This window comes from Grammomys surdaster, unplaced genomic scaffold, assembly GCF_004785775.1.
Source record: "Grammomys surdaster isolate TR1022 unplaced genomic scaffold, NIH_TR_1.0 125430, whole genome shotgun sequence".
Taxonomy (NCBI): Eukaryota; Metazoa; Chordata; class Mammalia; order Rodentia; family Muridae; genus Grammomys; species Grammomys surdaster.
In genome coordinates this window covers 862,288-889,704 of record NW_021620297.1, presented here as the reverse complement: position 1 = coordinate 889,704, position 27,417 = coordinate 862,288, and the positions used below count along the sequence as shown (strand labels likewise).

General features: G+C 50.4%; 1 protein-coding gene across 3 annotated transcripts; it reads right to left on the bottom strand.

Moving 5' to 3' along the window:
• Positions 1–107: 107 nt before the first annotated feature.
• On the bottom strand, positions 108–27,417 carry Supt5h (SPT5 homolog, DSIF elongation factor subunit). Of its 3 annotated transcripts, none has more exons than XM_028786181.1 (30): positions 27,343–27,417; positions 27,035–27,118; positions 18,478–18,640; positions 17,669–17,734; positions 17,109–17,120; positions 16,636–16,705; positions 16,455–16,523; positions 16,295–16,360; positions 16,096–16,126; positions 15,731–15,799; positions 13,200–13,451; positions 11,020–11,109; positions 10,852–10,922; positions 9,491–9,596; positions 9,243–9,336; positions 9,021–9,157; positions 6,703–6,858; positions 6,456–6,602; positions 5,446–5,592; positions 5,231–5,356; positions 4,015–4,099; positions 3,673–3,780; positions 3,497–3,599; positions 3,265–3,392; positions 3,063–3,168; positions 2,532–2,690; positions 2,259–2,427; positions 1,957–2,160; positions 565–660; positions 108–486 (listed from the first exon to the last, which is right to left on the bottom strand). In XM_028786181.1, exons 2-30 carry the CDS (start codon positions 27,107–27,109, stop codon positions 340–342), a joined length of 3,252 nt encoding a protein of 1,083 aa, XP_028642014.1. In that variant the 5' UTR covers positions 27,110–27,118; positions 27,343–27,417; the 3' UTR covers positions 108–339. The 3 variants fall into 3 exon arrangements, with proteins under 3 accessions (XP_028642014.1, XP_028642016.1, XP_028642015.1); XM_028786183.1 differs by having other exon boundaries at positions 27,357–27,402; XM_028786182.1 differs by having other exon boundaries at positions 27,347–27,396.

Sequence of the window (27,417 nt, the reverse complement as noted above, 5' to 3'; positions counted from 1 at the left end):
CTGGAGTCCCAGAAGCATTATTTTTCTAGATGGGGAAACTTAGTTAAAATCTGGTTATTTGCCAACTTAACAACTATACTTAAGACCAAGAAAACTCTTCATACACATACTTTTCAAACAGCTCTTTATTGAAAGACCTGAACACAAAGGCAAGCTGGGACTGCAGAAAGAAGGCAGGAACATTCCTAAGACTCTGCTCTGACTCCTAGAGTATCAGGGAAGGAGGAAAAGGAAATCCAGAGTGACTGCCCTGGCTTGCTCCAGACGCAGGGTTCCATGCTAGGCCAAACAAGGCCAGAGTGGGCTGCTCGCTCCGTGTCTGCAGCACACACGTGGGCTTCAGGCCTCCAGGAGCTTCCCTAGGAAGCGGAGGTTTAGGATCTTGATCTGCTGGTCTTCCAGGTCCATGCGGATGATGCCGTCCTCACCGTCGATGCTCAGCAGGACCCCGGTGGCCTCTCGGTCCTCACCCAGAATCACCTTCACCTGGAGACAACAGTCAGTGTCAGGCCCAGCAGCAGCTTGACACTCCTTCCTGTATCCTCCCGTAGGCCCCAGCTCTACCTTGTTGTTCTTGGTGGGGGTGATGGGCTCCAGATGTTCACTGGAAATGCTGACCACCTTCTCACTGTCTTTCAGGTACACGGAGCACATGCCTCCCTGCAGATGGACCGACAGCCTGCTCAGCCCGTCCTGCCCTCTCAGCCCGTCCTGCTCAGTGTAATTTAGAGCCCGCCCTCCAGATGCCACCGGCTGGGTGGGGCTGTTGCATAAGGATCAGGGTGAGCAGTTAAGGCGACTAAGGAAATCAGTAAAATCTAACTATATCAGGTCAAGAGTGAGCGGGGCACTGTGGCGCATGCCTTGATTGCAGTGCTCAGAGACCGGGCACCGGCAAGAGGATCTCTGTGAATTCCAGTCCAGTCTGCCTGGGCTATAGACTTTTTTTTTTTTTGCTTGCTTCCTTTTTTTGTTTTGTTTTGTCTTCTGGGTTGTTTGTCTGGGTACTTTTTGTGGGTTTGGTTACTTTTTGTGGGTTTCTTTTTTTTGGAGACAGGGTTTCTCTATGTAGTCAGGTGGGCCCTGAACTCAGGAGTTGCCTCTGCCTCCCAAGTGTTGAGATTAAATCCAGGAGCTGGGACTAAAGGTGTGCAGCATTATCCTCCGGCTCTGGACTTACTCTTATTTCCCCTTCAGGTTTCAGCTTCAGTGTCTCCCCCAGGAATTCTTCCCTAAAACCCTACTCCCCAAGCCTTCTGGGCTTCTCATCCCAATCCCGCCCACTCTGGGCACATATCTCTCCCATAATGCAAGGTAAGGTCTGGAAGGGCGGACGGAGCCTAGAGCTGCACTTGTCCAGTGTTTGATCAGTCCAATCAGAACAGCCACAGAGGGTTAGCATGGTTCAAAGCCTTCATATAGAAAGTTGGGCTCCTAAGGAAAAAATACAGGTGCTTTTCCCCTCAAAGTTAAACAAATGCACTGAGACTTTGTTACCCAAGCTAGGACTGACACTCAATTTTTAGGCAGCAGGCTGGAACAGCTCAGACCCCTAAGACACAAGCTGAGACAGCAGCTGAGACAAGATTGGGGTAGCATGTGCAAAGGCTGGGAACTCAGTGAGCCAGCAGACTACTGAGTCCATCATCCCAAACTGTGACCCCAAGTCACCACACTCACAAGCCTGAGCTGTGAGCACACAAGGCTCAATTCCACATCCCCTGGATCTCCCTGCCTTCCACCTCCGTTTGTCCATCACACTTAGCACACGTTATAGTTGTAAAGTTACAACTAAAACTAAACAGTCAGTTGAAGATACAGCTCAATGGAAGGCCCTAGCCTAGCATGTATGAGGCCTAGGGTTCCATCCACAGCAACACAGACAAAAATAAGTAACTACAAAGGTTGGGGGCGCGGGGCCGGGAACACACGTCCACCTACTAGAACCACACTTACCGTGACACTCCGGATGACACCTGTCTGCCCCACTATTTGTGTGTCCAGATAGGTGTCTCGAACCTTCACCTGGATATCAGTGGTCACCCAGTCGCTGGAGTTCTGCTCAATGCCTGAGCCTGGTGTATGGGGATTATAGCCTCCAGGAGAAGGAGCTCCAGGGGTCATTGGACTGTAGCCAACAGGGCTGGGGCTGGGACTAGCCTGAAAGAAGACAGGAATGAGTGTCTGGAATAGTCACTGGGCCTGGCCAACCCAACCAGGGCCCACCTAAGTTCATAGCCTTCTATGACGTGGCATACCTGATAGGCCATGGGTGATGGTGTTGGGTGGTAGCTGGCTGGGGAATGGGTGTTCTGATAGCCTGCTGGACTTGGTGCCACTTGGTGATAGCTCTGTGGGCTGGGGCTGGGCTGGTAAGACCCCTGTGGAGACGGGGCAGCGTAGGGGGAGAACTGGTCTGTGTTGTACCTGTAGACAGAAGAGAAGGACGTCAGTCTTGCAGAAAGGGTCAGGAGGTGGGGCGGTGGGTGGCTGCGTGCAGGGCTTTTCGGGCTCAGCCCTGATGGACTCACATGGCTGGCGTCCCTGGTGTCTGCGGGTTGTACTGTGGATTGACCTGGGGGGATGATGGGTCTGGGTAGCCGGGTGTTTGGGGATTCGGGGTTCCCCCATATGCTTGTGGGGATGGGGTGGGTTCGTCGTCAAAGGCATACTCGTATTCCTCCTCAGCCCTGGTGGGGACAGAAGTCTTTTGAGAATGATGGGTGGCAACAAGTCTGACGAAGCTTGTAGATCAGCACTACAAACTGGACCCTCACGGAAGCAACTTCACTCTGACAGAAGTCCCAGCAAAGGCTTTCTGACACTAAAGCCATTCCAGTTGAGTCGACGGTGCAGAGGGACAAGGCTGCTTGTTCAAGATCACATGCCTGGACATGCAATGTCCCCAAGCAGAGCAGGTAGGTGTACGCTGAGGCTGGGGATCCGGACAGGACTGCATTCCCAACTATGCCAGGCAGGCCAGGGACCGGCCTGGAGCACAATGCTCTAACATAACCACTCATGCCTTTGCCAACACAGCCCATCCTAGAAATGGCTCTCACCTGGAAGGCGTGTTTGGGTTGTTGGGGTCCCAGGCCCCACTCTGAGCAGGAGTGCGGCTACCATCATGCAGAGGTGTCTGTGAGCCATAATGTGGCGTGCGGCTACCTGGATAAAAGAAAGAAACATGACCTTCATTCTATCCTATCTGCTGAGCCCTCTGCTGCCCGACTGCTCCACCCCTAGTATTCTAGACATACTTACCATCCTGCAAAGGTGTCTGGGAGCCGTACATGGGTGTTCGGGAGCCAGAGCCATACATGGGAGTCTGAGAGCCATACATGGGAGTCCGGCCATAGGTGGATGTCATGCCACCTGGACGCTGGGAGTCACTGTGGACACGGAACAGGTGAGGTGGGTGAGATGCACCTTCACGCTAGTCCTCTCTAGGCCCAGCCGTCAACCGCACACTAGTTTTCCCTAAGCCTAGACTTACACGGTGGTGAGCCGCTGGCGGTCCACAGAGATGGTCTGGCAGGTAGAGTGCAATTCTACTCGGGCCGTGGACTCTGTGGCATCCTTCACCACACCAATGTAGCCTGCAAGGAATGGCAGTCAGAGGTATGGACCTCCTCCACCACGGCCCCTGCCTCTGCACACGGCATGCCTCACCTTTGTAGGGTCCCTGGGAGATGCGCACAGTCTGGCCTATGAGCTCGTTGTCTCTTCGCCCTCGACCCCTGCTCATGCCACCTGGGCTTCCAAAGCCACCATGCTGACCTGTAGGGTGGGACGGTGTTGTGGGAGCCCAGGAATTATGCTTGTCCCCCTTATGCTGTGCTCACAGCCAGGACATCCTCACATCTCTCTCTACCAGCCTGAGCCATCCGAGCTGGGTTAGGCGCCTCCTCCGCCTCCTCCCAGGCCTCTCCTGACTCCACTCTGGCCACAGGCTCTCAGGCTCAACAGTTAAGGCTCCCCCCAACTCTAATCTCTGAAGTGACCCCATCTCACCTTCAGCACTGGGGTGCATAGGGCTGCTGATCCGGGGGCTCATAGGAGTGAAGCCACCAACGGTTAAATTGGTCACATCCCGGGGCTGAGAGATGGATACGGAGTGAACAGCCAGGCAGGACACGAAGGAGAAAGGCCTCCAGCCCGCTCCCCACAGTGACAGAATGACAGGGCTAGGCTCTGTTTGCAGCTGCCCAGCAATCATCCCTCCTCCTTCTAGGGACAAAGCCTCTATCTCCTAGGAGAGGAAGTGCTACCCCTCTGCCTCTGTATGCCTGTCCAAAGGGCCTGGCTCTCCCCACACCAAGATATGCATCTTAACCACAATAAGTCAGAAATGTAAGTCCCCAAGTCACAGGTACAAGCCATTTCATCTGCAGGGCACTGGGGTCACCTACTGGCCCTGACTTCCTTATTTTTTATTTACTTCTATTTTTGAGACAAGGTCTTAAATAGCTCAGGCTGACCTTACACTTGCTACGTAGCCAAGGATGGATGACCGTAAACTAAGCAGCCTCCTGTCTCACTTTCCAAGTACTGGTCCTATAGGCGTATGTCATTGCATCTTGCTTCAATTTCCTTTTTTTTTGTTTTTTGTTTTGTTTTTCAAGACAGGGTTTCTCTGTATAGCCTTGGCTGTCCTGGAACTCTGTAGACCAGGCTGGCCTTGAACTCAGATCCACCTGCCTCTGCCTCCCAAGTGCTGGGATTAAAGGTGTGCACCACCACCACCCGGCCCAGATTTCCTTTTAATATCTAGTTCCACACAACTTTCCAGCCAGTCCTGTCTCAGGGACTGGGCAATGGCAGTTCTTGAGTTACACGATGGCTCTGTATTACCCCTTCAGTAATCTGATCTCTGATGTGACACACGTGCCTGTCCCTCCCGCTGTCTCACCCCTGTCACTGTCTTTGCACTATACTATCACTTCCAGGAAGAGGGGCACTCAGGAAAAGAGGTTCTGAAGTGAAAACCTGCCCCTACCTCATACTTGTCTCAGCTCCAGGAGGGTGGAGACTTTCATCTCCTTTGAAGGTACCCCAGGGTGTCTAGTACCCAACATATACCTCACAAAAATGAGAGACAAATGACAGAAGGGCAGCTCAAAGTCCCAAAGAAACCTTTTACCTTCCCCGAGAACTTGGCAGAAATAACCACTCCCATATAATCCCTACCAAGCTGGTCTTGTCACTTCTGGAGCCCTTACAGTCTCACCTTTGAGCCACCAGCCAACACCAAGTGCCGTGCCTTACAGACAAACATGCCACCATTCTCCACCAGCTTCTTGCAGTGCAGGAAGGCAAAGCTGCGGTACAGATGGCGGATCTCACCCTCTCGGCCCTGGGCAGGAGAGGAGGGTCACATGCTGGGCAGGCAGACTCCACCTCAACTCTTTCAGACTCAGCCAGAGAGCAGCAGCTGACACTTACTGAATGGGGGCCATCAATGACCTTGACAATGTCCTTCACATGAATGTTGTTCTGATCTGAGTCCAGAGCCACAGCGAAGCGGTTGTCCTTCTTCTGTGTCACAGCCTGGTGCCTCACGGTCACCACCTTCCCGTGCATGTTGAGAACCTGTGGAGGGAGAAGGACGCAGAGGATGAGAGGGGACGAGTGACGGGAAGTGAGCTGTCTCTTTCTCGTGAGAGACAGCCCTGAGATCCTGAGCTCTACACAGCATCCTGACCAGGAAGCCAAGTCAGCACCATCCACCAGGTACTAGGTCAGCCACGGACATTCTAGATCATTCCAAGACCCTATAGGAGGTTCGGCTGTAGCTCAGTCCACAGAGTGCCGGCTTAGCATACATGAGGCTATGTTTGACTGCAGCACCGTATCAACTGGCATGCCTCTTGTCCCAGCACTCAGGTGGAAGCAGGAGAATGCAGAGTTCGAGGTCGTCCCCAGCCATATTTGGGGGGTGTGGGGGGAGGGCACACTTTAGGAGGGGACTCTACCTTCCTGACTGAGCATCAGGGCATGAGAGGAAGAGCTTACTGATTACCCACCCCTCCTAAACTCTCCACACACTTCCCTCTGAGAGAGATACAACCACAATTCCTACCTTAACCGTGGCCCTGAGAGGGCAAGTCATGAGGCCAGGGTCACACAGTATAGAAGCAACAGAGCTGACAGATTCAGGGTCCTAGGTACTATGCTAATGCACACATGGGGGCGGGAAGTGGGGGAGGGTGAAACTGTGGCAACTGTAGCACTCCATCCTTACAAAAGCACCAAACACTGACACATACATTCAACTTCACAGCCAATGAGGCAGACAAGAAACATGACAGACCAGTTGTCAACGCTACCCAGACAGGATCAGGGAGCCTCGCCAGGCCTGCAACTCAGCACGATTTGTGGACTTGGCCACGACACTACACTGCTACCTCCTGGGATATGGGACTCTTGGGATAGGAGTGTAACGTAAGACACACCTGGAAGGTTTCTCGCTCTAGCCGCACGATGACACCCACGGTACGGGGGTCCAGCTGCACCAGCTCCCCCCACTCATGCTGGCCCCCAACATCCACGCCTGAGGCTGTCTCTGAGCACAGCTGTAGGTCCCGGGGAAGCACTTTCAGCTATGGAGAGACAGTGAAGGGGTGAGGCAGCCCCAGCAAATTATCTCCCTCGTCTCCCCTTGCTGTCCCACGCCTCTTCCTCGCTCCTCTGGGCACTTACCTCATGCATAGTGAGGTCCGAGAAAAGAATAACAAAGTTCTCTTCCACCCGCACAATGAGACCGGTGTCACCCTCAAATCGGCCAGCTATCACCTTTACATGGTCCCCCATCTTGAAGTACTTCCGAAGTTCCTGAGCTGGGAACTCAAGCATGTCCTGGGAGATTTGTCATGAAAACAGTTAAGTACTCAAAAAAAGCCATAATCACTTGGGCCACTCTGTGTTACCTCAATCACAGAAGAGACACTGGCAGGCCAACTGCAGCTTCCCACCACCCACCTGAGGTCTCCCCAGACACTCCTCCGGCAGCTGCCCCAGGCAGGCACACCTTTTACCCCAAAGATGGCCAACCCATACACTATATAAGCATGCATGTCTGAACCCACAGACAGCTTGTCCTCAAATACATGGACCTCTCTTGGAACAGTCTTTTGTAGTCATTCCCTAGGCCAAGACACCGAATACTGACACCAATACATACATACTAGACATACATACACGTATAGATACTCGCACATACAGCTCTGTGACTGAAGGCAGGCTCTGACCTCAGGTTACTCCACAGTCAACCCCTCAGCCCAGTGAGACCCAGACATGCTGCTCCTCAGAACAACAGCAACAGACGAACCACGTCATGTTCTCACGACAGACTCAAAGACAGCCGCTCAACATATCAGCTGTGATGGTCTGTGTATGCCTGGCCTAGTGCATGGCACCATTAGGAGGTGTGGCCTTGTTGGAGAGGGTGTGCCACTGTGGGCGTGGGCTTTAAGACCCTCATCCTAGCTGCCTGGAAGTCAGTCTTCTCCTAGCAGCCTCAGATGAAGAGGTAGAACTCTCAGCTCCTCCTGTGCCATGCCTGCCCGGATGCTGCCATGCTCCCACTTTGATGATAGTGGACGGAACCTCTGAACCTGTAAGCCAGCTCCATTAAATGCTGTCCCTATGAGAGTCGGCTTGGACATGGTGTCTGTTTATGGCAATAAAACTCTAAGACACCAGGAAACGGAGCAGAGGTGTAGGAGGATGAAGACCCAGGCAGGCATGGCGAGCAGTCCTGGGTAACAACTTGTATTTAGGTTAGCTAATTGGGAAACACCTCTAATTGTATGGGCATATTGCTATTGAACATTACCAAACATAAAGCCTTTGATTAATATTTAAAAAAAAAAAAAAAAAAAAGACACGAGGAAACATCCCATAACAGGGACCTACTGGTCACAAGCCAACCATTCCAGCTACTAGAGAGGATGACACAGAAGGACCACAAATTCAAGGACAGCCTGAATAATTTAGCAAGTTCCTGACTCCAAAGTCCGAAGAACCAGTGAGAAGCCTCAGCTCTTCGCCAGAGCTGACAACCTGAGCTCTGACCCTGCCCTTCTTCCTCATACACACACACACACACACACACACACACACACACACACACACACAGGAATTAAAAAAAAAATCTTTTGTAAGTAAAAGGAGGCTGAGCATAGTGCCAAATGGCTTTAATCATGGCACTTGGGAGGCAGAAGCAGGCGAATCTCTATGAATTTAACAACAGCTTGATCTATTTATACATAGTGGGTTCCAGTTCAGCCAGCACTACATAGAGAGACCCTGTTTCAAACAAAAGAGGGGGAGGAGGGGAGAGGGCAAAGGAGACCAGAAAAATGGTTCAGTAGTAAGGACCAAATCTGTCAGCATGAGTTCAGTCCTGAGTAGACAGTGGTGAAGGAGGGAATAGATGCTGACCTTCATTGTGTGTGCTGTGGTATGTGTACATACAAAAGCAGTCAATGTAAAAAACAAAAGAGGGGAGAAAGAATATGACTCAGTGGTAGAAGCCACCAGTGAGGGACTGGGGCCTGGCTCAGCGGTGGCGCACCTGTCTGGATGGTATGAGGGGTGGGGGTGAGGCTAAGGACTGGGGCACTTATCTAGCATGCACAAAGCCTTGGGTTCCATCCAGAGTACCACACATATGCACCAACGGCTGAGGAAGGTGTCCCTCAGAAGCACTCTTCCTCTCCTTTAAACACCCACACATAGGTGTGTCACTATCACATTGTCTTCTTCATACAAAGGACAGAGTGCAGGCTACAGCATGGACCCACAAAGTCCCCTACAGACAGGCAGAATCAGGCCTGAGACTTCAACCAGACACCTGCTTCCCTAATTACAGAAAGTAGGCCTAAATACTCTCAACACACCCATTAGCACAAGGAGTCAAAAAAGGTCCAAACATGTCCTCCTTAAGGACAGAAACCACTGCCTGAACATCTTACAACAACCCGCCATGAGCAAACATGGCCGTCCTGTGGCTTCACCTTGAGGTCCTCGTGCTTGGGCATAATGGTGATCTTGTTGCCGTCCACGCTGAGGACTCTGCCCTGCAGGTTGATGAGCTCGCCCTCGCACACCTCCACGTTGTCCCCAGGCTGGAAGTTGTGTTCCCGCTCCTTCCCTGAGGGAACAGTGCAGGGTTGGCTGGACATCCCCTTCCAGAGCCACACTCTTCCTCAGCCAGGTGAGTGGTCGAGACCGCATACCTGTGCTCTCAGTCACGACCTCCAGGTCGATGCCCTCAGGCTGATCTTCAAACTTTTCCAGCTCTGACAGAGTGGGCTTCACGCCTTCTGTAATCTGAGATCCAGGGTGAGGGGAGGAGGTGGACAGAGGTCAGTGTCACCATGCCATGGTCAGAGCCACTGCCCAGGACAAACCACGAGAGACCAGGGCTCCTGGAGGAACAGAAGCCACACCTCCCCCATGAGCACTGCCCAGCAGCAAGCCTTACCACGGCAGACATGGCAAAGCTCTTGAACAGGAAGCCCTTCCGGCTGTAGCGGTTCCCCTCAAAGATGAGGAAGTCACCATCAGAGGCAACATCACCCCCCAAGGACCTGGGATTCGGGAGAGAACAGAAGATGGTAAGGGTGTGTGTGTGATCCTTTCCTGGATGGAAAGGAAAGGGCTCAGGACCCTCTGGCACACAACCTTGGTGGCTCGAATGACTTCTCACACCCCAAAGGCAAATAAATGAAGGGACTGCCTGTCTTACTGGGTCACTGGACCTGGAATGTCAGCTACGTTAGGACAGGCCTTCAGGACCTGCTGCTATCCCTATGCTCAGTGGACAGCACTGGGCATACAGCAGACTCTCAAAACATAGACAGGCAACGTTGTTCTTGGAGGGCAGGGGCAAGACTCCCTGCACGCTCACAGCTGCTCAGATGCCCCCAAGCCCTGAGACATCAGAAGCAGAACTGAAGATGGCTCTGAGCAAGGCTCAAGGTTATGGTCTAGGCAGGTGGGAGCCAACCCCATGTCGTAACTGCAGCTCCGACCTGTCAGGTCACCCTGAATACAGGGTGCGAGGACTTCGCTTTCCCCAGTATGGAAAGACGGTGGCTGCTATAAGGAAGTGTTCAATGGCTGTTCCCTCAGCTATCCTTGCCACATGGTGAGTCTGGGCAAGTGAGCTCTACTGGGCACACTGAGGGACCCCCCTGGGCATGGCCTAGTGGTAGAACATGTGGACAATGTGCCCAATGCTCTAAGTTCCATCCTAGCACCAAACCAAAACCCTGCCTGACTGCCTCATACAGCAGGCTCCAGAACAGGACTAGAGAAAACCATGCTTCCTCTCTCTTCTGCCTGTCACCAGTAACCTCAGCCATTCCTAGATGTTCTCACCAGAGGCTGTTCTAAGTCATCAACCTGAAAGACATCCAACTCACAAGGGCAAGGGAAGAAACTGTAAAGCAGGGACTTCTGCTCTAACCAGACTTAGACACAAAACCAGGCAGGCAGGCAGGCAGGCAGGCAGATATACACACACACAGAGTAAATTACTATAACCAGGAAACTGGGGTAGGTCATCATTAACAGCAACACACAACAGACTAGGACGTGCTCAGTGGTAGAGTGCCGACTCAGCATGAATGAGACCCTGCATTCAATCAATACTAAAAAAGGAAAAGGAGTAAAATCTTCACCAGAGGAAACTGAGGTCCCAAGACAGAACGTGCCTGCCTGAGGCTAGACTGCCCAGCTAAGTGTTCACACAATGCACCTAAGGGACGTGCCTGGAGAAAGCACCAAAAGCACATTGTACTAAGCAACCAAGAGCCAAGCCTTGTCCCCGGGTGTGCTCACCTGATCTTCTCAGCGTCAAAGAGCCTCTGTGGAGGCCGCTTGAACTTCTTCTTTTTGGCAAACCAGTCTTTCTGTGGAAGACAAAGGACGAGTGGGAGAGGTGAGGGAGGAGGAATGGCCACCAGCAAGGACACATGCTCCACCAGCAGACGCCACAGCTCCACGTACCAAGCTCATGCGGGCTTTGATGCGGTCATAGTCGATGCGTGGGATCATCTTCAGGGAAATGGTGTTCTGGCTGGGCTCCACGTAGTCCACCTGCAGGAGAGCAGCAGGTCAGCAGGGCCCAGCCGGACTGCACTGACCTGAGCAACCCGAAGGCAAGGACTAGAGGGGCCAGAAAAGAACAAATATGCCTGCTCACAACTCCCAGAAGCCTCTCTGTCCTACCTGACACTTCTCTGCACTGGAAATGAACACACTGCCCACCTGCCTTCCCCACTTGGATATCTCAAAGTTCCCACAAGCGCTGGACCACAGCTTAATGACTGCTCTCTCCAAACTGCTCCCCTTCCATAACTCTGCACTCTATTCTGCTCAGGCGCAGCCTAGAGTAATTTTCTTTCTTCTTCTTTTTTTGTTTTTGTTTTTGTTTTTTGAGGCAGGTTTCTCTGTATAGCCCTGACTGTCCTAGAACTCTCTGCAGACTAGGCAGAGAGAATTTTGAACTCAGAAATTCACATACCTCTGTATCTTGAGTGCTGGGATTAAAAGTGTATACCACCAATACCTGGCAATTTTCTTATTTTTTCTTTTTTTTTTTTTTTTTTTTTTTGGTTTTTCGAGACAGGGTTTCTCTGTATAGCCCGGGCTGTCCTGGAGCTCACTCTGTAGACCAGGCTGGCCTCGAACTCAGAAATTCGCCTGCCTCTGCCTCCCAAGTGCTGGGATTAAAGGCGTGCGCCACCACCGCCCGGCCAATTTTCTTATTTTTTAAAGACAGGATCTCTCATAGCCCAGGCTGTCTTCAAACTAGCTGAATAGCTGAGGATGATGCTTAACTCTGACTCTACCTCCTGAATCCTGGGATTATAGGCATGAACCATCACACCTGGCTTTATGCAGGGCTGGAGACTTAAACAAGGGCCTCCTACATGCCAGGCAAGCACTCTACCAACTGAGCTACATTCCCAGTCCTTTTCTTTCTCATCTGCTCCCCTAGTGAGGGGATTAAACCACAATCTCCTGCATTCGTATCAGGCAACCATTATCAGCTTAGAAGCCCTGGCAAGCCATTCTCTATTCCTTCATTTTTACATACCCATAAATCCCCTCAACTGTAGATTTTTTTTTAAAGATTTATTTATTTATTTATTTATTATGAGTACACTGTAGCTGTCTTCAGACACATCAGAAGAGGGCATCAGATCTCATTACAGATGGTTGTGAGCCACCATGTGGTTGCTGGGATTTGAACTCAGAACCTCTAGAAGTGCAGTCAGTGCTCTTAACCACTGAGCCATCTCTCCAGCCCCCTCAACTGTAGATTTTTAAGATTTCAACCTTCCCTGCTGGGAGTAAGAGGGGTTCCACGGTAGAGCATTTGCCTAGAATCTACCAGTGACGGTCTTGGGGTGTGGCTCAGTGGAAGAACATTTGTCAAGAATGCGTAAGGCCCTAGGTTCACTAGCCACTGCATAAGTGTAAAAGTTGGATTGTATTCCATAGAACCTTCCCCATCTCCATCCACGGAAGCCGAAGGTCTACAAGCCTTTAACCCCAGCACTCCAGAGGCAGAGGCAGGTGAAGCTCTATGAATGTGGGGCCAGCATACTCTTATTATATAGTAAGTTCCAGTCCAGCTGGGGCTGCAAAGTAAGACCCTGTCTCAAAACAAACAAACAAACAAAAAATTAACCATGAGGCGGATTACCTCAAAACTAAGTTCTACTTCCCTCACTTCCTGCTTTAGCCATCTTGATTTTTTTTTTTTTAATCTGATGTGTGTCAGTATTATGTTGTACCTGGTTCCTTCAGAGGAACAGAGAAAACATTAGATCCCCGGGGCCTGGAGTTTCAGAAGGTTGTGAGCCACCATGTGATTCTGGGACTCAAGCGCAGACCCTCTGGAAGCATAAGCAATGCTCTTAGGCACTGCGGCATCTCTGCAGCCTTGCTTCAGGGACCGTCCCTCCCACACACTGCATGCGGCTCATCTTCAGTCCCTTCCTCGACCTCTACTCAACTTTGAATGTCCTAGGAACATCCATCTAGAGGCTGTGTGCTCAGAGTTCCACCCTCGCCTCACGCCTGCCCTGAAGGAGGCTCTGCTCTGGCTCTTGGAGAGGGAGCGGGAAGAAGTGCAGTGCACATGGACCCCACCCACCAGCTGCCCCGTCCCCTCCCACCTGAGCGATGTCATCCTTGTAGATGCCTCGTTTGAGGCGGACCCAGGACTTTGGTTTCAGGTTGGCCACCTCCTTCACCACCTTGAGTACGTCGGTCATCTCCTTGATAGGCACCATCTGCTGGTTCCAGTAGCCAAGCCGCAGGTTGCCCACACCCTCAATGGCCTGCTTCACATGGGTCTGTTTGTAGGCCTCCACGTAGATGTAGCCCTTCACGTGCTCCGGGGCAACCACTGACTTAATCTGCAGTGGCTGGAGACAAAGGTGGAGAGAGACAGTGAGGAAAGACAGTCTGTAAGTCAGGATGCTGCTGCTCCTGGCTCCCCCAGGAGGTGAGTCCACAGGAATAGACTCCCAAAGTGGCACACACTGCAATGGTCACATAATGGAAGCCTCCAAATGACTCAAGTTTTGTTCTAAGCTGGCCATGAATTCTTGCTCCTGTCTCCACCTCCTTAGTGCTTAGATTACAGGGCACAGTAGCACGCCCAGTACGGGACTGCTTCAGTTACAGCTTAACAACGCTGCGAAGAACGCAGTGTAAGTACGAAAAAAGAATGAGGGGCTAAGAGTGCACCTCAGTCGCAGAGTGGGAATGGAGAGAGACTACTAGTGGTACTAGTTTCCCTCTCTCTCTCCCCCTACCCTCTTGTAAGTTAAAGACAGCATTTCTCTGTTATAGCCCGGCTGTCCTGGAACTCACTGCGTAGACCAGGCAGGCTGGCTTCAAACTCAGGGATCCACTCGCCTGACTCCCAAGTGCTGGGACTAAAGGTAAGCGCCACTACGACCGGCTTAGTGATGTCAGTTTTCACACGTGTTCTGGAATTACAGCACACTGATGATAGAGACATGAACCCGAACACTAGCACACGCTGGGCTTTACATTAACAGAGAATTTCACATACTTACAACCCTAGTAGACTGAGGCAAGAGGATTACTATGAGTTCAGAGCCAGCCTGAACTAAAAAGGGAGTCCTTGCCTTTAAAACATTTTAATTTGGCACTTCTGTTAGCCTGTGTATATGTGTATGTTCATAAATCTAAGTGTAATCACTGGAATCAGAGGTCATCCTCGTGTGCAGCCTACCTTATTTTGTAATGATAGGGTCTGTCAATTGACCTGCAGCTCACTGACTTGGCTAGACTGGCCAGAGAGCCCAGGGACCGACCTATGGAGCTGGAGCTACAGCCCTCACTACTGTCCCCAGCTCTTTAACACGGATACTGAAGAGTAACTCAGTCTTAATTCTTACACAGCAAGCATTGTATCAACTGAGTTAGCTCCCTAAACCCTGACTGTGTTTCAAGAGACGGTTTCATAGCCCAGGCTGGCCTAGAAATCTTGACTTCTTGTTCCTCCTGCCTCTGCCTCCCAAGCGCTGAGATTACAGGCTCGTGTCCCTGTGTCTGGTCTTCTGCCATGCTGAAGCCCCAGCCCAGGGCCTCCCACTCGCAGGGACATTGCTTACTGAGTCACATCCACCATCCTTCTGTTCTTTGAGACAGTTTCTCCTGTAGCCCAAGTGGGCCTTGAACTCTTGATCCTCTGGCTGCAATTCCCCAAGTGCTAATATGTCACGTATGGGCTACCATATCTGGCTGAAAGACTGTTTTGTGTGTTTTTTACAATATTTTTATGATTATTCATGTGTACATATGTACCTGTTATGTGCCTGAGATCAGCGGGCTCAGACCTCACGGGGCTGTAGTTACAGGAGTCGTGTCAACGTGAGCTGCCTGATGTGGGGGCTGGGAACCAAACTCCAGGCCTCTCTAAGAACAACATGCATCCCTAACAGCCGATCTCTCTGCCCCAGGGTTTAATTTACACACACACACACACACACACACACACACCCCTAGGGACATCACGGTTCACTCAGTAAGAACATCTGCTCAGCAAGCATGAGAACCTGCATTTGAATCCTTAGCATACATGCAAAAAGCCAGCGGGTATGGAGATATGGAATGAGACAGGAAGATCTCTGGGGTTTGCCAGCCAGCTTAGCCAAAAAAAAAAAAAAAAAAAAAAAAAAAAAAAGAACTCCAGGTTCAGTGAGACCCATCTTGAGAGTAAGGCAGTGACCAATAGGAAAATACATGTTATTCTAGCTTCTTCATGAATGTGTGCACAGATGTGTGCACCCATACAACAGGTGCGTATATCACACAACAATACTCCTGTGTGCTGCATATGTACATACATACACTCCAAAATAAGGACTGGAAAGATGGCTCAGCCATTAAAGGCTAGCACTCACAACCAAAAGGGCAAGAGTTCAGTTCCCATCATGAGTCAGCTGTTTCTCCAGCTGCAAACAAACAACATCAACAAAACCAAGTCCCATGGCGGCCGAGCACCCGAGTCAGGCCGTGGTCTTTTCTTTCACTCTACTTCGTGTGCCACTCGCTCGCTCGCTCGCTCGCTGCACACTTCTGCGTGCCCAAGGGCACTAGTGCCTATAATATCCTTCCACCCAGGCTTAGCCTGTTCCTCACCCACAACCAGCCCAACTACTCAACTTACTGTGTCTGTGAACTGGTAAGCGATGAACTTTCGCATCAAGGAAATTGCTGTGGCTCGTTCCTCCCCAATCTGGAAAGAGACACGAGTTTGGAGAGCTGACAGAGACCAGGACACAGGAAAACTGGCAGGAGACAGGAGAAGCAAGGGAGGTGAACAGAGGGAGGTGAAGGAGGAGACAGATGGAAGGGGATGGGTTCCAAGGAAAAGGCACTAGGGGACAGAGAAAGGGGGATAAAGGGGCAAAAAGTGGGTAAAAGGAGGAGAGAGCAAGGCAGCTACAGAAAGACCAAGAGAATAGCTGTCAAAGAAGACCCAGAGAGACAGACGGTCCCTCCTCACACACAGCCTAAGATCAGAACACGTACCTTACACTTGACAGTCCACAGGTTGGGGTCCCTATGTAGCACAGGGTAAGAAAGACAAGGAAGCTGATTACCACCGTCTCCTCTGTAAGCCTTGATCTACACCACCTTCCCTCTGGCCCAGGAATACACAGCTCAACTTCCATGTGTCTTCACCACGCATGGGATTCCCACCCTGATGTCTATCCTCCTCCTCTCTTACTTGACTCCTGGGAGCAGCTGCTGCTGGGTGATGTCATCTGAGAGCTCATCAGACCCTCCATACACCCTAGAGAAGGGAGAGCATTGAGAAGAAAGGCGTGGCCCAGCAGAGCCCACCGTTCGTTTCCACACAGGGCTGCCCGCACCCGCCAGGCACGTACGTCTCTCCCACAGACGACTTGGCGTATTTCTTCATGTAATACTCGCCCAGTTCTTCTTCTCTCTGGTCCCTAGGGTATGAGGAGGAGCAGACATCAAGGAGAGTGGAGGAAGGCAGGCTGACCTGCCCCCCACATCTGTCCAAGGAATCGAGGTTGCACCCAGGTCTCCTCCCTTGCTCACCTCCAGAGATTCTGCAGACGGCGAGCCCCGGAGCGGTCTTCATCCAGCACGACGTTATCAATATTGGAGGCTGTAAACAGAGGCACAGGGGAGTCAGGCCGGGAGTGGGCTTGGGAGTTCAGGGGCCACACCTGGCCCTGGGGCAGGAAGACACCTAGCTGAGGATATCATCCCATCCTTCCCCCAGCCTCTGTCCTACTCAGCCTCTTGCTTCTCATCACCTGCGCTCAGGGATGGGTCTGGCTGCTGGGGGCATCCAGCGGTTCCATCTCACAGCTGCCAACTAAGCACACCCTGAGTTCCTTACCCACACTCCTATATATACTGCATCTAGGCCTATGGACACAGAAATGTATACCTTTCCTAGGTCAGCAACCCAAAACTGTCTAACCCTGCACCCCATGTGAGTCACAGCCCCAGGGCCACACAGGATATGGGAGGAGAGCCACAGACCACACTTTCCCAGTTCTTACCTTCAATCTCTTCTACTCGGAGGAAGAGGAGAAGGTGGTGGTGGTGGTGGTAGTGGTGGTGGTGGTGGTGGTGGTGGTGGTAGTGGTGTGCAGGGTAGACAAAGTATGAGCCAAATTATAGCAGCGAAATCAACCAATGGGGTGGGGCAGAGGGAGGGACACAGGAAGGTCGAAAACCAAAACTAAAGGCCAGGCATCAGGTGGGTGGGAAGAAGCCGAAATGTATGAGGCGCACAAAACGGAAAATAACGGGGGCACTGGCCCAGCAAGTGGGGGGGTCGGGGTCAGAGCCCACCCACCCTACACCCCACAAAAGGGATACCCAGAATCCTCTACCCACAATACCACCCACCGACAGTCCCCGGCCCCCACTCATGGGCCTAAAAGGAAAAGGGTTGGGAGCAGCTGTCTCTCTGACGAGGACAGAAAGAAGCACGGTGAAGGAGGTGTGGGGGAGGAGGGGTTGCAGGGCATGGGTAGGAAGGAGGACTTAAAAGGAAGACACCCTCCCAGGCACGGTCCATCCCCAAAGTGCTCCTGTAGGCAGGTCCCACACACACCTTTCTCCAGGATGTCTTCAGCTCCATCTTCCCACTGGTCTTCATCTTCATATTCATCATCTACATCTGAACGGGAAAGAAAGCCAATGGGGTCAGCAGGGAACCACGTGACCACAGAACCCCAGCTCCAGGAGAGTGGAGAAGACCAGACCCAGAAATCCACAGACCGACAGACTGAGAGCACGCCGCTCTCTACCCCAGGTCAGACCACACGTGGTACAGTGGGGCAGGGGTATTTAATGTGGATATCCACCCGTCTCTACAGGCTATCTCCCACAACCCACCACATATACCCCTTCTAAAAAATTAAGACCAGAGCTGGCATGGAAGCAATCACCTGTATCCCTAGCACTCTGCATCAGGCCCCATGAAATAAGCTAGCCATTCCAACTACTTGAGAGGCTAGCAAGAAAACTGCAAGTTCAAGGCCAGCCTAAGCAACTTAACAAGAACTTGTCTCAGAATAAAAAGTAAAAAAGAGGGCTGGGGGAATGGCTCAATGGTAGAGCATCTGCCTAGAGTCCACCAGTCAGGAGTCAGGGATGGGCGCCACAGCACTCATCATCTGACACAGTCAAGCCCCACACGTCCTCTCGTTTGTCGACATGCCTCCAGCTCCTCAGTGTGGAGATTAATGGTGTGTGCCACCACTGCCCTGTCAATCCCCACATTTTCATGAGCATGCACACATGCTCACGCGCGCACACACACACACACACACACACACACACACACACACACACACACTGGAAGCACAGATTGTCTCATGCACTCTAAGCTTACTCAATGCTTCCTGGCCTGTGACATACCAGCCTCATCTAAAATGAAGCCCCCATGGCGTGGTTTCTTGGGGGGCCGGTCATCATCTTCCTCCTCTTCCTCTTCATCATATTCTTCCTCTTCTTCCTCCTCCTCTTCCTCAGGCTCCTCCTCCTTCTCACTGCCGGCGGCACTTCGTCTGTCTTCCTCTACCTATAGGGATCAGACAGAGCTGAGACACCAGGATTTTACTATCCCCAAATTTAGAACACCTGATCTGTCTCTCTGTCTCACACACATATCCACAATGCCTTCAAAGTCCCAACCTGACTAGGCCCTCTGATTACTGTCCTGTCTCAGTATAGTATAGCCAAGACCCAGCCTCCCAAGAAACCCCTGGGAGCCACTCCTTCCACTGGATCCCTTGCTCTGAGAGCCTTTATATGTCAGGGTTTTGTGGCTTGTTCATCTCTGTGTTTCCTGAAAAATCCAGCTCCTAACTCTAGGATCTGTTTCAGGCGCCTGACACTCACCGATGGATGGCCCTAGTGCTAACCCCTTGCACTTCCTAACATTAAGAGTCAACATACGGGGCTGGAGAGACGGCTCAGTGGTTAAGAGCACTGACTGCTTTTCCAGAGATCCTGAGTTCAATTCTCAGCAACCACATGGTGGCTCACAACCATCTGTAATGGGATCCCATGCCCTCTTCTGGCATGTCTAAGAGAGTGACAGTGTACTCATATACATAAAATAAATAAATCTTTTAAAAAAAAAAGTCAACATACGTGCTACTTCCCCTGAGCTCCAATTAGTCCGCAAGTGTGCGTGTGTGTATGTGTGTGTGTGGGGGGGGGGTCACTCAGTAATGCAGACTCCCTTAGAACTCACTGTGTAGCCTAGGCTGACTGTGCATGTGTGGCAGTCCTCCTGTCTGTGTCCCAAGTATTGGAGTATAGGTGTAAACCATCACTCACAGCTTCCACTCATCCCTTACCATCAGCAGCTTTGGACAGACCTTCCATGGACCTAGACTCTGTCTAGGGCCATGTTTCTTCCTCCCATGCCTCTCTCACTGGGCCATTTACCATCCAAGACCTCAACTCCTGTCTCTGCTGCTGATGCTTCTATTCCTTGCTGTTTTCCAGAAACAGAGCCTCCCCCACATGCAGCAGCCGCTGGGTTGCCTCTCTAAATCTCCTCTGGGTCAGCCAGGCCAATACTTGCCTGGATTCTAATCCCCATTCCTTACCAGTTACAGATCCACAAATTCTGCTGCCCAAGCTTCAACCTTGAACTCACCACCTCAAGGCTCCCGCCATCTCCACACTCCTATAACCTATTCACTCAGTATTTCTGTATGTTTTTATTTTAATTTTGCTTATTTTTTGTACATGTGCATGCACTCAGTCTATGTAAGTACATGCCAGATATGTGCAGGTGCCCTCAGAAGGTATAAGGTCCATTGGAGCCAGAATTACAGACAGCTGCAAGCCACATGACCTGGACACTGAGTACCAAACTCAGGTCCTCTGGATAAACAAGTTCTAGTAACTGTAAAGAAAGCTTGGTTTCTTTAAAAACCCAGTTATATTATATGAATATGGTTTTTTACTTAATCCCAGGTGTGGGCTATGGAGCTGCTTCAGTTTGTCCACAGCTGTTAACGATGACTATACTATCTCGTGCTCTAAGAGGGACATGATTTTGCCAGCTTCATGTAGTCTAATTCTGGGGTCTCTGGAGATGGAATAAAGGCCAGAGCCCCTCGAGGCGGCTGCTGCTCCTGGTTCCTGTTGTTTCAGTTTGACAAGAAGTGGTTGGAGGCATTCAGATGACGGAGACTGGAGTGGTCCCAGGAAGCATCATCCCTAATCAGCAGGAAGTAGTCTAAGAGGGCTACACAGCCCCTTCCCCTCTCTCTAACCTTCTTTCTCTCCTACCTAGTGTTGGGGGTTGGGATTAGGGTGGAAAAAGAGTGGGAAGAGAGGCAGAAGTATAAGAATTTACAAAACAGAACTTCAAACCGCTCTTTACCTCGGCAAGGAAGCTCCTCTGTTGCTTTTTAGATTTACTTTCTGTATATGACTGTTTTACGTACACATCATCTGTGCAGCCTGTGCATACCCAGTGACCAGAGAAAAAGGCCACTGGATAAATTCCCCAGGAATTAGAGTTAAGGATAGTTTTCAACTGGTGCAGGGAACTGAACCCAGGCCCTCATTCGAAGAGCACCAAATGCTCTTAACCACTGAGCCATCTCTCTAGCCCAAGGAAGGAGATTTTTTTTGTTTTTGTTTTGCAGTGGACACTGCTTAATGCAGATTCATTAATGGTCTAAGTGACAAGAATAGGTAACTGCTGAGTGTTCAGTTATAAATGGGACATCTACACTAACCCCAACAAGGCTCAGGGAACACCAGAAAGAACGTAAGAGCCAGCGGACAGGAGTGTTAGAGTGACAGTTCTGTGCACTGTGTAAAAATTGCCCTGTCATTATTCAAATGCTGGTTTCTGTGCTGGCAGAGACCTGGTTATAGGCTGGTCTTCGGTACTGTCAATACGGGGAAGCATCTCCTGCTTTGGTATTCTGTAAACACTGTTCTCCGTCACCTTCTGGTTGGTCAAATGAAGAGCTGAAGGCCAACCGCTGGACTGGAGAGGGTCGCCGGTGGGAACTGAGGCCAGAGCACCAGCCACACAAGGATAAAAAAGCAGGTGCCAGGACCAGACTAAGACGGACTACGTGGTGGGATATAGGCCAGACCAGTTCTGTCAGGTGAAAATAACTGAGAATCTGCCCAGCTATAGTGCCCAAATAAGTCTCCACATCCTTACTCAGAGCAAGAGCAGGCATCAATAGGTAAGGCTACAAAGGAGTGCTGTGACACACTGTCTTCTGGATATGATGTGCCACTGAACCATGGACTCACAGCAGCTGTGAATACCTACCTGCACAAGATCAAGCCAGGCAATAACTTCAGCATACATGGAGAAGGGGCTCAGGACACTAGCTGAGGAGCTACTAGCAATTAACGGTGGCTAGGAGAGTAGGAATAATTTTTCTTCAGTGGTAAGGATGCTAGAAGGTTGTCTCTGCTCATGAAGGTAGCACTAATTGGATTTAGTGGATTTAAAAGACCAAGAAATGGCTGGAGATAAGAGCCCTGGGCTAAGAGCAGGTTAAGAGCACTAGCTGCTCTTCCAGAAGTCCCGAGTTCAATTCCCAGCAACCACATGGTGGCTGAAATGGGATCTGATGCCCTTCCTCTTCTGGTGTCTGAAGAGAGCAATGGTGTACTCATATACATAAAATAAATAAATAAATCTTTAAGAAACAAACACACACAAAGTTGGGAGGCTCACAGTATGGGGTGGGGAGGAGTAAGCAGTCGTTGGAAGTGCGTATCATCAAGATCCATCATTATGGCCAGATGTGGCAGAGTGCGCCTTAAATCCAACACTGGGGATCAGCAGAGTTTCAGGCCAGGCAGGGATACAAAATGAAACACTGTCTCAAGAAAGGGATTTTAAAGATATAATGTATATATATGTGAAACTGTCAAAGAATAAAGAAATATCTTTTTTAAAAGAAAAGTAATAACTATGTATCACATTTGTATCAAAAGGTACTTTTTTTTTTTTTTTTTTGGTTTTTGGAGACAGGGTTTCTCTGTGTAGCCCTGGCTGTCCTGGAACTCACTCTGTAGACCAGGCTGGCCTCGAACTCAGAAATCCGCCTGCCTCTGCCTCCCAAGTGCTGGGATTAAAGTTGTGAACCACCACTTCCTGGGAACATGTGCATTTTAAAAAGATTTTATGAATTTCTTTTATACATGAGTGCTCTCTTGCATACATGCTTGCTTGCCAGAAGAGGGCATCAGATCCCATTGCAGATGGTTGTGAGCCACTGTGTGGCTGCTGGGAGTCAATCTCAGGACCTCTGGAACAGCAGAGCTCTTAACCCTGGGGCATCTCTCCAGCCCCCCAATATGTACATTTAACATTGCTCTGGGCTAAAGCCATGGCTCAGCGGTTAAGGGCATGTGCTGCTCTTCTGAGTTCTAGGGTTCAATTCCCAGCACTCACATTGGTGGTGCACAACTGCCTAGAATTCTAATGCTGGGGGATCAGAGCCCTCTTTTGTTCTTGAGGGCACCTTGAAAAAACTCATAGCAGTCATAGCAGCATACGGTCACACAGAAAGCCACACAAACACACAAAAAACCAAAAACCACTTTAAGCTGGGTGTGCTGGTGCATAATTTTTCCTCCTCCTTTTTTTGACAGGTTTTTTCTGTGTAGCCCTGGCTGTCCTGAAACTCTCTCTGTAGACCAGGCTGGCTTCAAACTCATAAAGATCTAAGTGCTGAGATCAGCACTTAGGAGGCGGAGGCAAGCAGATCTCCGAGTTCGAGGCCAGCCTGGTATACATAAAACCACTATTTATTCTATGCCAGCCCTGGGGTACACTCCCAACACTGCAAGAAAAAGGTTATTCCTGAGTTGAGTTCGTAGCTCCGAGTTAGAGCCCTTGTTTAGGACGCACAAGGCCTGGATTAGGTTACTAGGGTCAAAGAAGAAAAACAACACCACCTTCCTGTTACAGACAACCTGCTCCCTTCTACCCTAGGTAAAGCCAGGCTCTTCCCACCCCCATCTCTGAACACTGATCTGCCAAAGGCTCGGGCAGCAGTGGGTCCCCTGCATACAGGGTAGGCGTACGGTGACTGACACTATGGAGGTGGAAGCAAAGGATCAGGAGGTGAAGGAGTCTCTCTTGGCTGAATAGCAAATTCCAGTCAGCCTGGACTATACGAGACCCTGCTTCAAAAGCTAAGAAGAGAGCTGATGGCTCTGAGTCAGGGAGAACTTGCTCTTCCAGAGGATCTGGGTGGGCTCAGTTCCCAGCACTCCCCACGGTGGTTGACAGCTATCCCTAGCCCCAGCTCTGGGAGATCTAATGACTTCTGACCTCTGCAGGCACACATGTGGTACATATACATACAGGCAAGCAAAACACTCATACACCTAAAATAAAGATCAATTTAAAACAAAAACAATCACTGACCCAGGCTGGTGGGTTCACCTTTATTCCCAGCGTTCAGGAGGCAGATGGGGCTCTGTGAAGTTCAGAGCACCCTGCCTACATAGCCAGTTCTAGGCCTGCCAGAGATACTGTCGCAAAAATAAAAACACTGAGAAGAAAAAAAAATGAATTCCCTTAATATTAATACTGACCAGGCCACAGTATCTCACATTGCAATTTTTTTATTCATATATTTTACATGTGTGACAACCTTCAGGAGCCCGTTCTCTGTTTTACACATATATTTTACGTCTGTGACAGCCTTCAAGAGCCCGTTCTCTGTTTTACACATATATTTTATGTCTGTGACAGCCTTCAGGAGTCCGTTCTCTTTCACCACATGGATCCTAAAACTCAAACCCAGGTCCTTAGATTTGAATGAGCCATGGCACCAGTCCAATGCCTCACGTTTTAAAGGTCAAACCTCAGAGGCCCATTTCAAGCAAATTTGCCACTGTCCTTTGCTGGGTCCCAGAGAACCCTTCTTTCTTCTCCTGGAGCCTTCTTCTCTGAAGTAAGGGCTCCTGCACACTTTTGTGTTCCCTGGAGTCTAGACTACAGTCTTTGGTTTGCATTCTATTTTGGTTTTGAAGCAATCTGGAATTGTAAGCATAACCTAGAATGGCCAGTTCTTAGTAGGTCTCATGAACGAGGACCACAGTGAAAGCCTTAGAGACGACCTAAGAACTGCAGAGCCCCAGGTCCGTTTCACCACACTAGGACGCTGTCCCCACAACCCTGCAGCCTCTGCCTGATCGATTCACCACACTAGGACGCTGTCTTCAACAACCCTGCAGCCGCCTCTGCCTGAGGACTTAGCTCCAGAAGGGAGGCAGTGAGCCACGATGCCACACCTGAGCCCTTGCTGGATGAAGGGGTAAGAACGGGAAGTGAGCTGATTCCTTCAACAGCAAGCATGCTATTTGCCTGACAGCCAACCTAGCTACACAACGCAGGGCATCTGGCCCAGTCGACAGAAGCTGGGGGCAGGCCTCACTGCCTTCTGCTTTGTGTCAACAGCAGGTGACTCATGCGTCTGAAGTGCCCAGTGGGAACCTCTGCAAGCAAGGAACCAGGGACCCTGGTCTCATTAACTACAAGTACAAGCAGTATTCTGAGACCACGAGTCACTGCCCAGGGCCCAATGCTAAACCTGGAGCAAAGGCCAGTCCTGTCATATTCCCACCTTTCCTTTATCACCATGGTACCATGATACCTGCCTGGGAGCACAGGACCACCCCTAGAGGCACACAGACTGGCAACTAAATGCCTACAGAAGACAAGCAGACCAATGGAAACCAATGGGTTTCAATGGAAACCCAGAGCCCTAATCCTGATCCCCTCCAGGACACCGGGCCATGACTCCTTCCCTTTTCTAAACTCTGCCATGAGGTAATTAAGCATGATGATAAATGGTCACTGATGTACACCAGTACTGGAACAGGGGGGATGGGCACACGGCTTAGTAGTAGCACACTTGCCTAGTATACCTGGGGCCAGGGGTCGGCCCCCAGTCCTGTAACAAAAGGAGAAGCTAGCCACTTCTGAGCAGAGATACTGTTGTTTCCTTCTGTTTCCCACTAAAGAAAAGGACGGTGACTTAGAGCTTCAGGTTACTGTTTGGTGGCTGAAGCCTGATAATGGTAATGACACCAGGGTCCCCAGTTCCTTCCTCACAGGTTTTATATTGTTCACAGTGAAATCTTGGAAAGCACTGACATATGGTGGCTCACAACCGTCCTTAAATCCAGTTCCAGGGGATCTAACATATTCTGACCTCCAGCATATCGAATGCATGTGGTGCACAGCCATACATGCACACAAAATCCCACACACAAAATAATAATTTTTTTTTTAAAAAAAAAGTTAATTTAGGGCTTAATGACAGAGCTTGGTGACAAGAGTACCTGTCTAGCATTTGTGAGGTTCTAGCCCAAGAACTCCCTACACACACATACATACATACATAGCAAGATAGACAGAGACAGAGAGAGAGGGTGGGTGAGAGAGAGAGAGAGAGAGAGAGAGAGAGAGAGAGAGAGAGACTCTCTAAAAGCTAAATTTAACAAAGTGTAGCTCAGTGGCAGAGCTCATACTTAACGTGCATATCATATTTAATTTGTACAAAGTCCTGAGCTCTATTATTTAAAAAAAGAGGGGGCAGGTCAGGCATGGTGTGGTACATCTTTAATCCCAGCATTAGGGAGGCAAAGGCAAGTAGATCTCTACGAGTCTGCCAGCTTGGTCTACAAAGCTAGTTTTAGGCCAACTAAGGTTACACATAGTAAGATCCTGTCTCCAAAAAAAACAAAAAAACAAAACAGATAGTCACGATCTACCCCTTCACTTCTGAGTAAGTCCTCATTTAAATGTCACTGACTCATTCTGACCAACTGCTTCAAAGTGCAGCTAGGACCCTCTCCTCCTTTTTTGTGCTTGGATTCTTCACCAGAGTACTAGAAAGGGTTTTCTCAGGCCTACTATCCTTAATTCACAGCTTGAGACCAGATGTGATTAGATTTCAGATTTCAGGCTGTCCATGCTGGCACAACACCTATAATCTCAGGAATCTCATCATTTGGGAGGTAAAGAAAAAACAAAGGCAGCACTCAGGAGGCAGAGGCAAGCAGATCTGAGTTCAAGGCTAGCCTGGTCTACAGAATGAGTTCCAGGACAGCCAGGGCTAGTAACTATGTCTCAAACAAACAAACGAACAAATAAAAAAATCCAAAATATACAGATCTTGGAGGATTTCTGGATTATTTGCACATACACAATAAGGTACCTTGGTATGGGACAATACATGAAATTCATTTATGTTTCATATATACTGTGCGCAGTAATTTAATACAGTATTTTTAGTGCACTAGTGTCTTGACTTTGACCTGTCACGTGTGGAATTTTCTGTTCGTGGCACCAATACAAGGCTCAAAAAGTTCCAAAGTAATCTGGATTTTCAGATTAGGACTGCAGAACCTGGGAGTCTTATATTTATTGGCTAATACTTATTCACATTAGCAAATGCCCGTTCGACTATCAGTTGTCGATTTACATCTTAAAATCTGTTAACAGGAGCCCAAGGACAAAGAACTGTGGCTGGCACACAGTAGGCAATACATGGACACTTCTGGAACAACTGGGCATACCTCAAAACACAAACACGAAAAAAAAAAAATCCTAAGAGCCGAGGCTGTGACTCGACGGCGGAGCGTCCACCTACCAAGGCCCTGAACGCAAGCCTGGCATCTCAAGTAATAAAAGTAAACAAAAAGACAAATCAGATACCGGATAAAAACGACAACGACGTCTGAACACATCCCCTAACACCGCGTCCCGGTGCGCCCCCACCTTCCGGATCCTGTCCCTCCGCTCCACCTCGATGCACACCGGTCCGGCTCTCCCGACTATCTGGACCCCCCTCCAGCCGTTCCGAGTCCCTGGCTCCCGCACCCGCAGGGCCCTCTCTGCCTGGCCCGTCCCCAGGCGCAACGTCTCCCCTAAAGAATCCCAGGCACCGACCTCGGCCTCCTCCGCCTCGCTGCTGCGGTCGCTGTCGTCCTCCTCCGAGAAGTTGCTGTCTTCGCTGTCCGACATCTTCCGCAACTGCAGAGGGAAACCGCGGCCTCAGCGCATCGCAGGACCCGGAGGAGCGCCACCCCGAGCCTCAGTTTCCCTGCAGGTTCCAGTGGGGAAGAAAATCCCCCCAGGCGCACTTCCGGCAGCCTGGTTCAGGCAGTCGCGACCCCGAGTTCTGCTGCCTATGCCAGCTAGCGCAGCCCGCTCTGGCCCCCGCCAGCCCCTCGGCCTTCCGCCGCAAGCCCGCTTACCGACCCCTAGCCACCTGAAGCTTCCGCGCCAGCTGCCGAGCACACAACGCCTAGCTGGCCTGAGCGCTCTTCTCG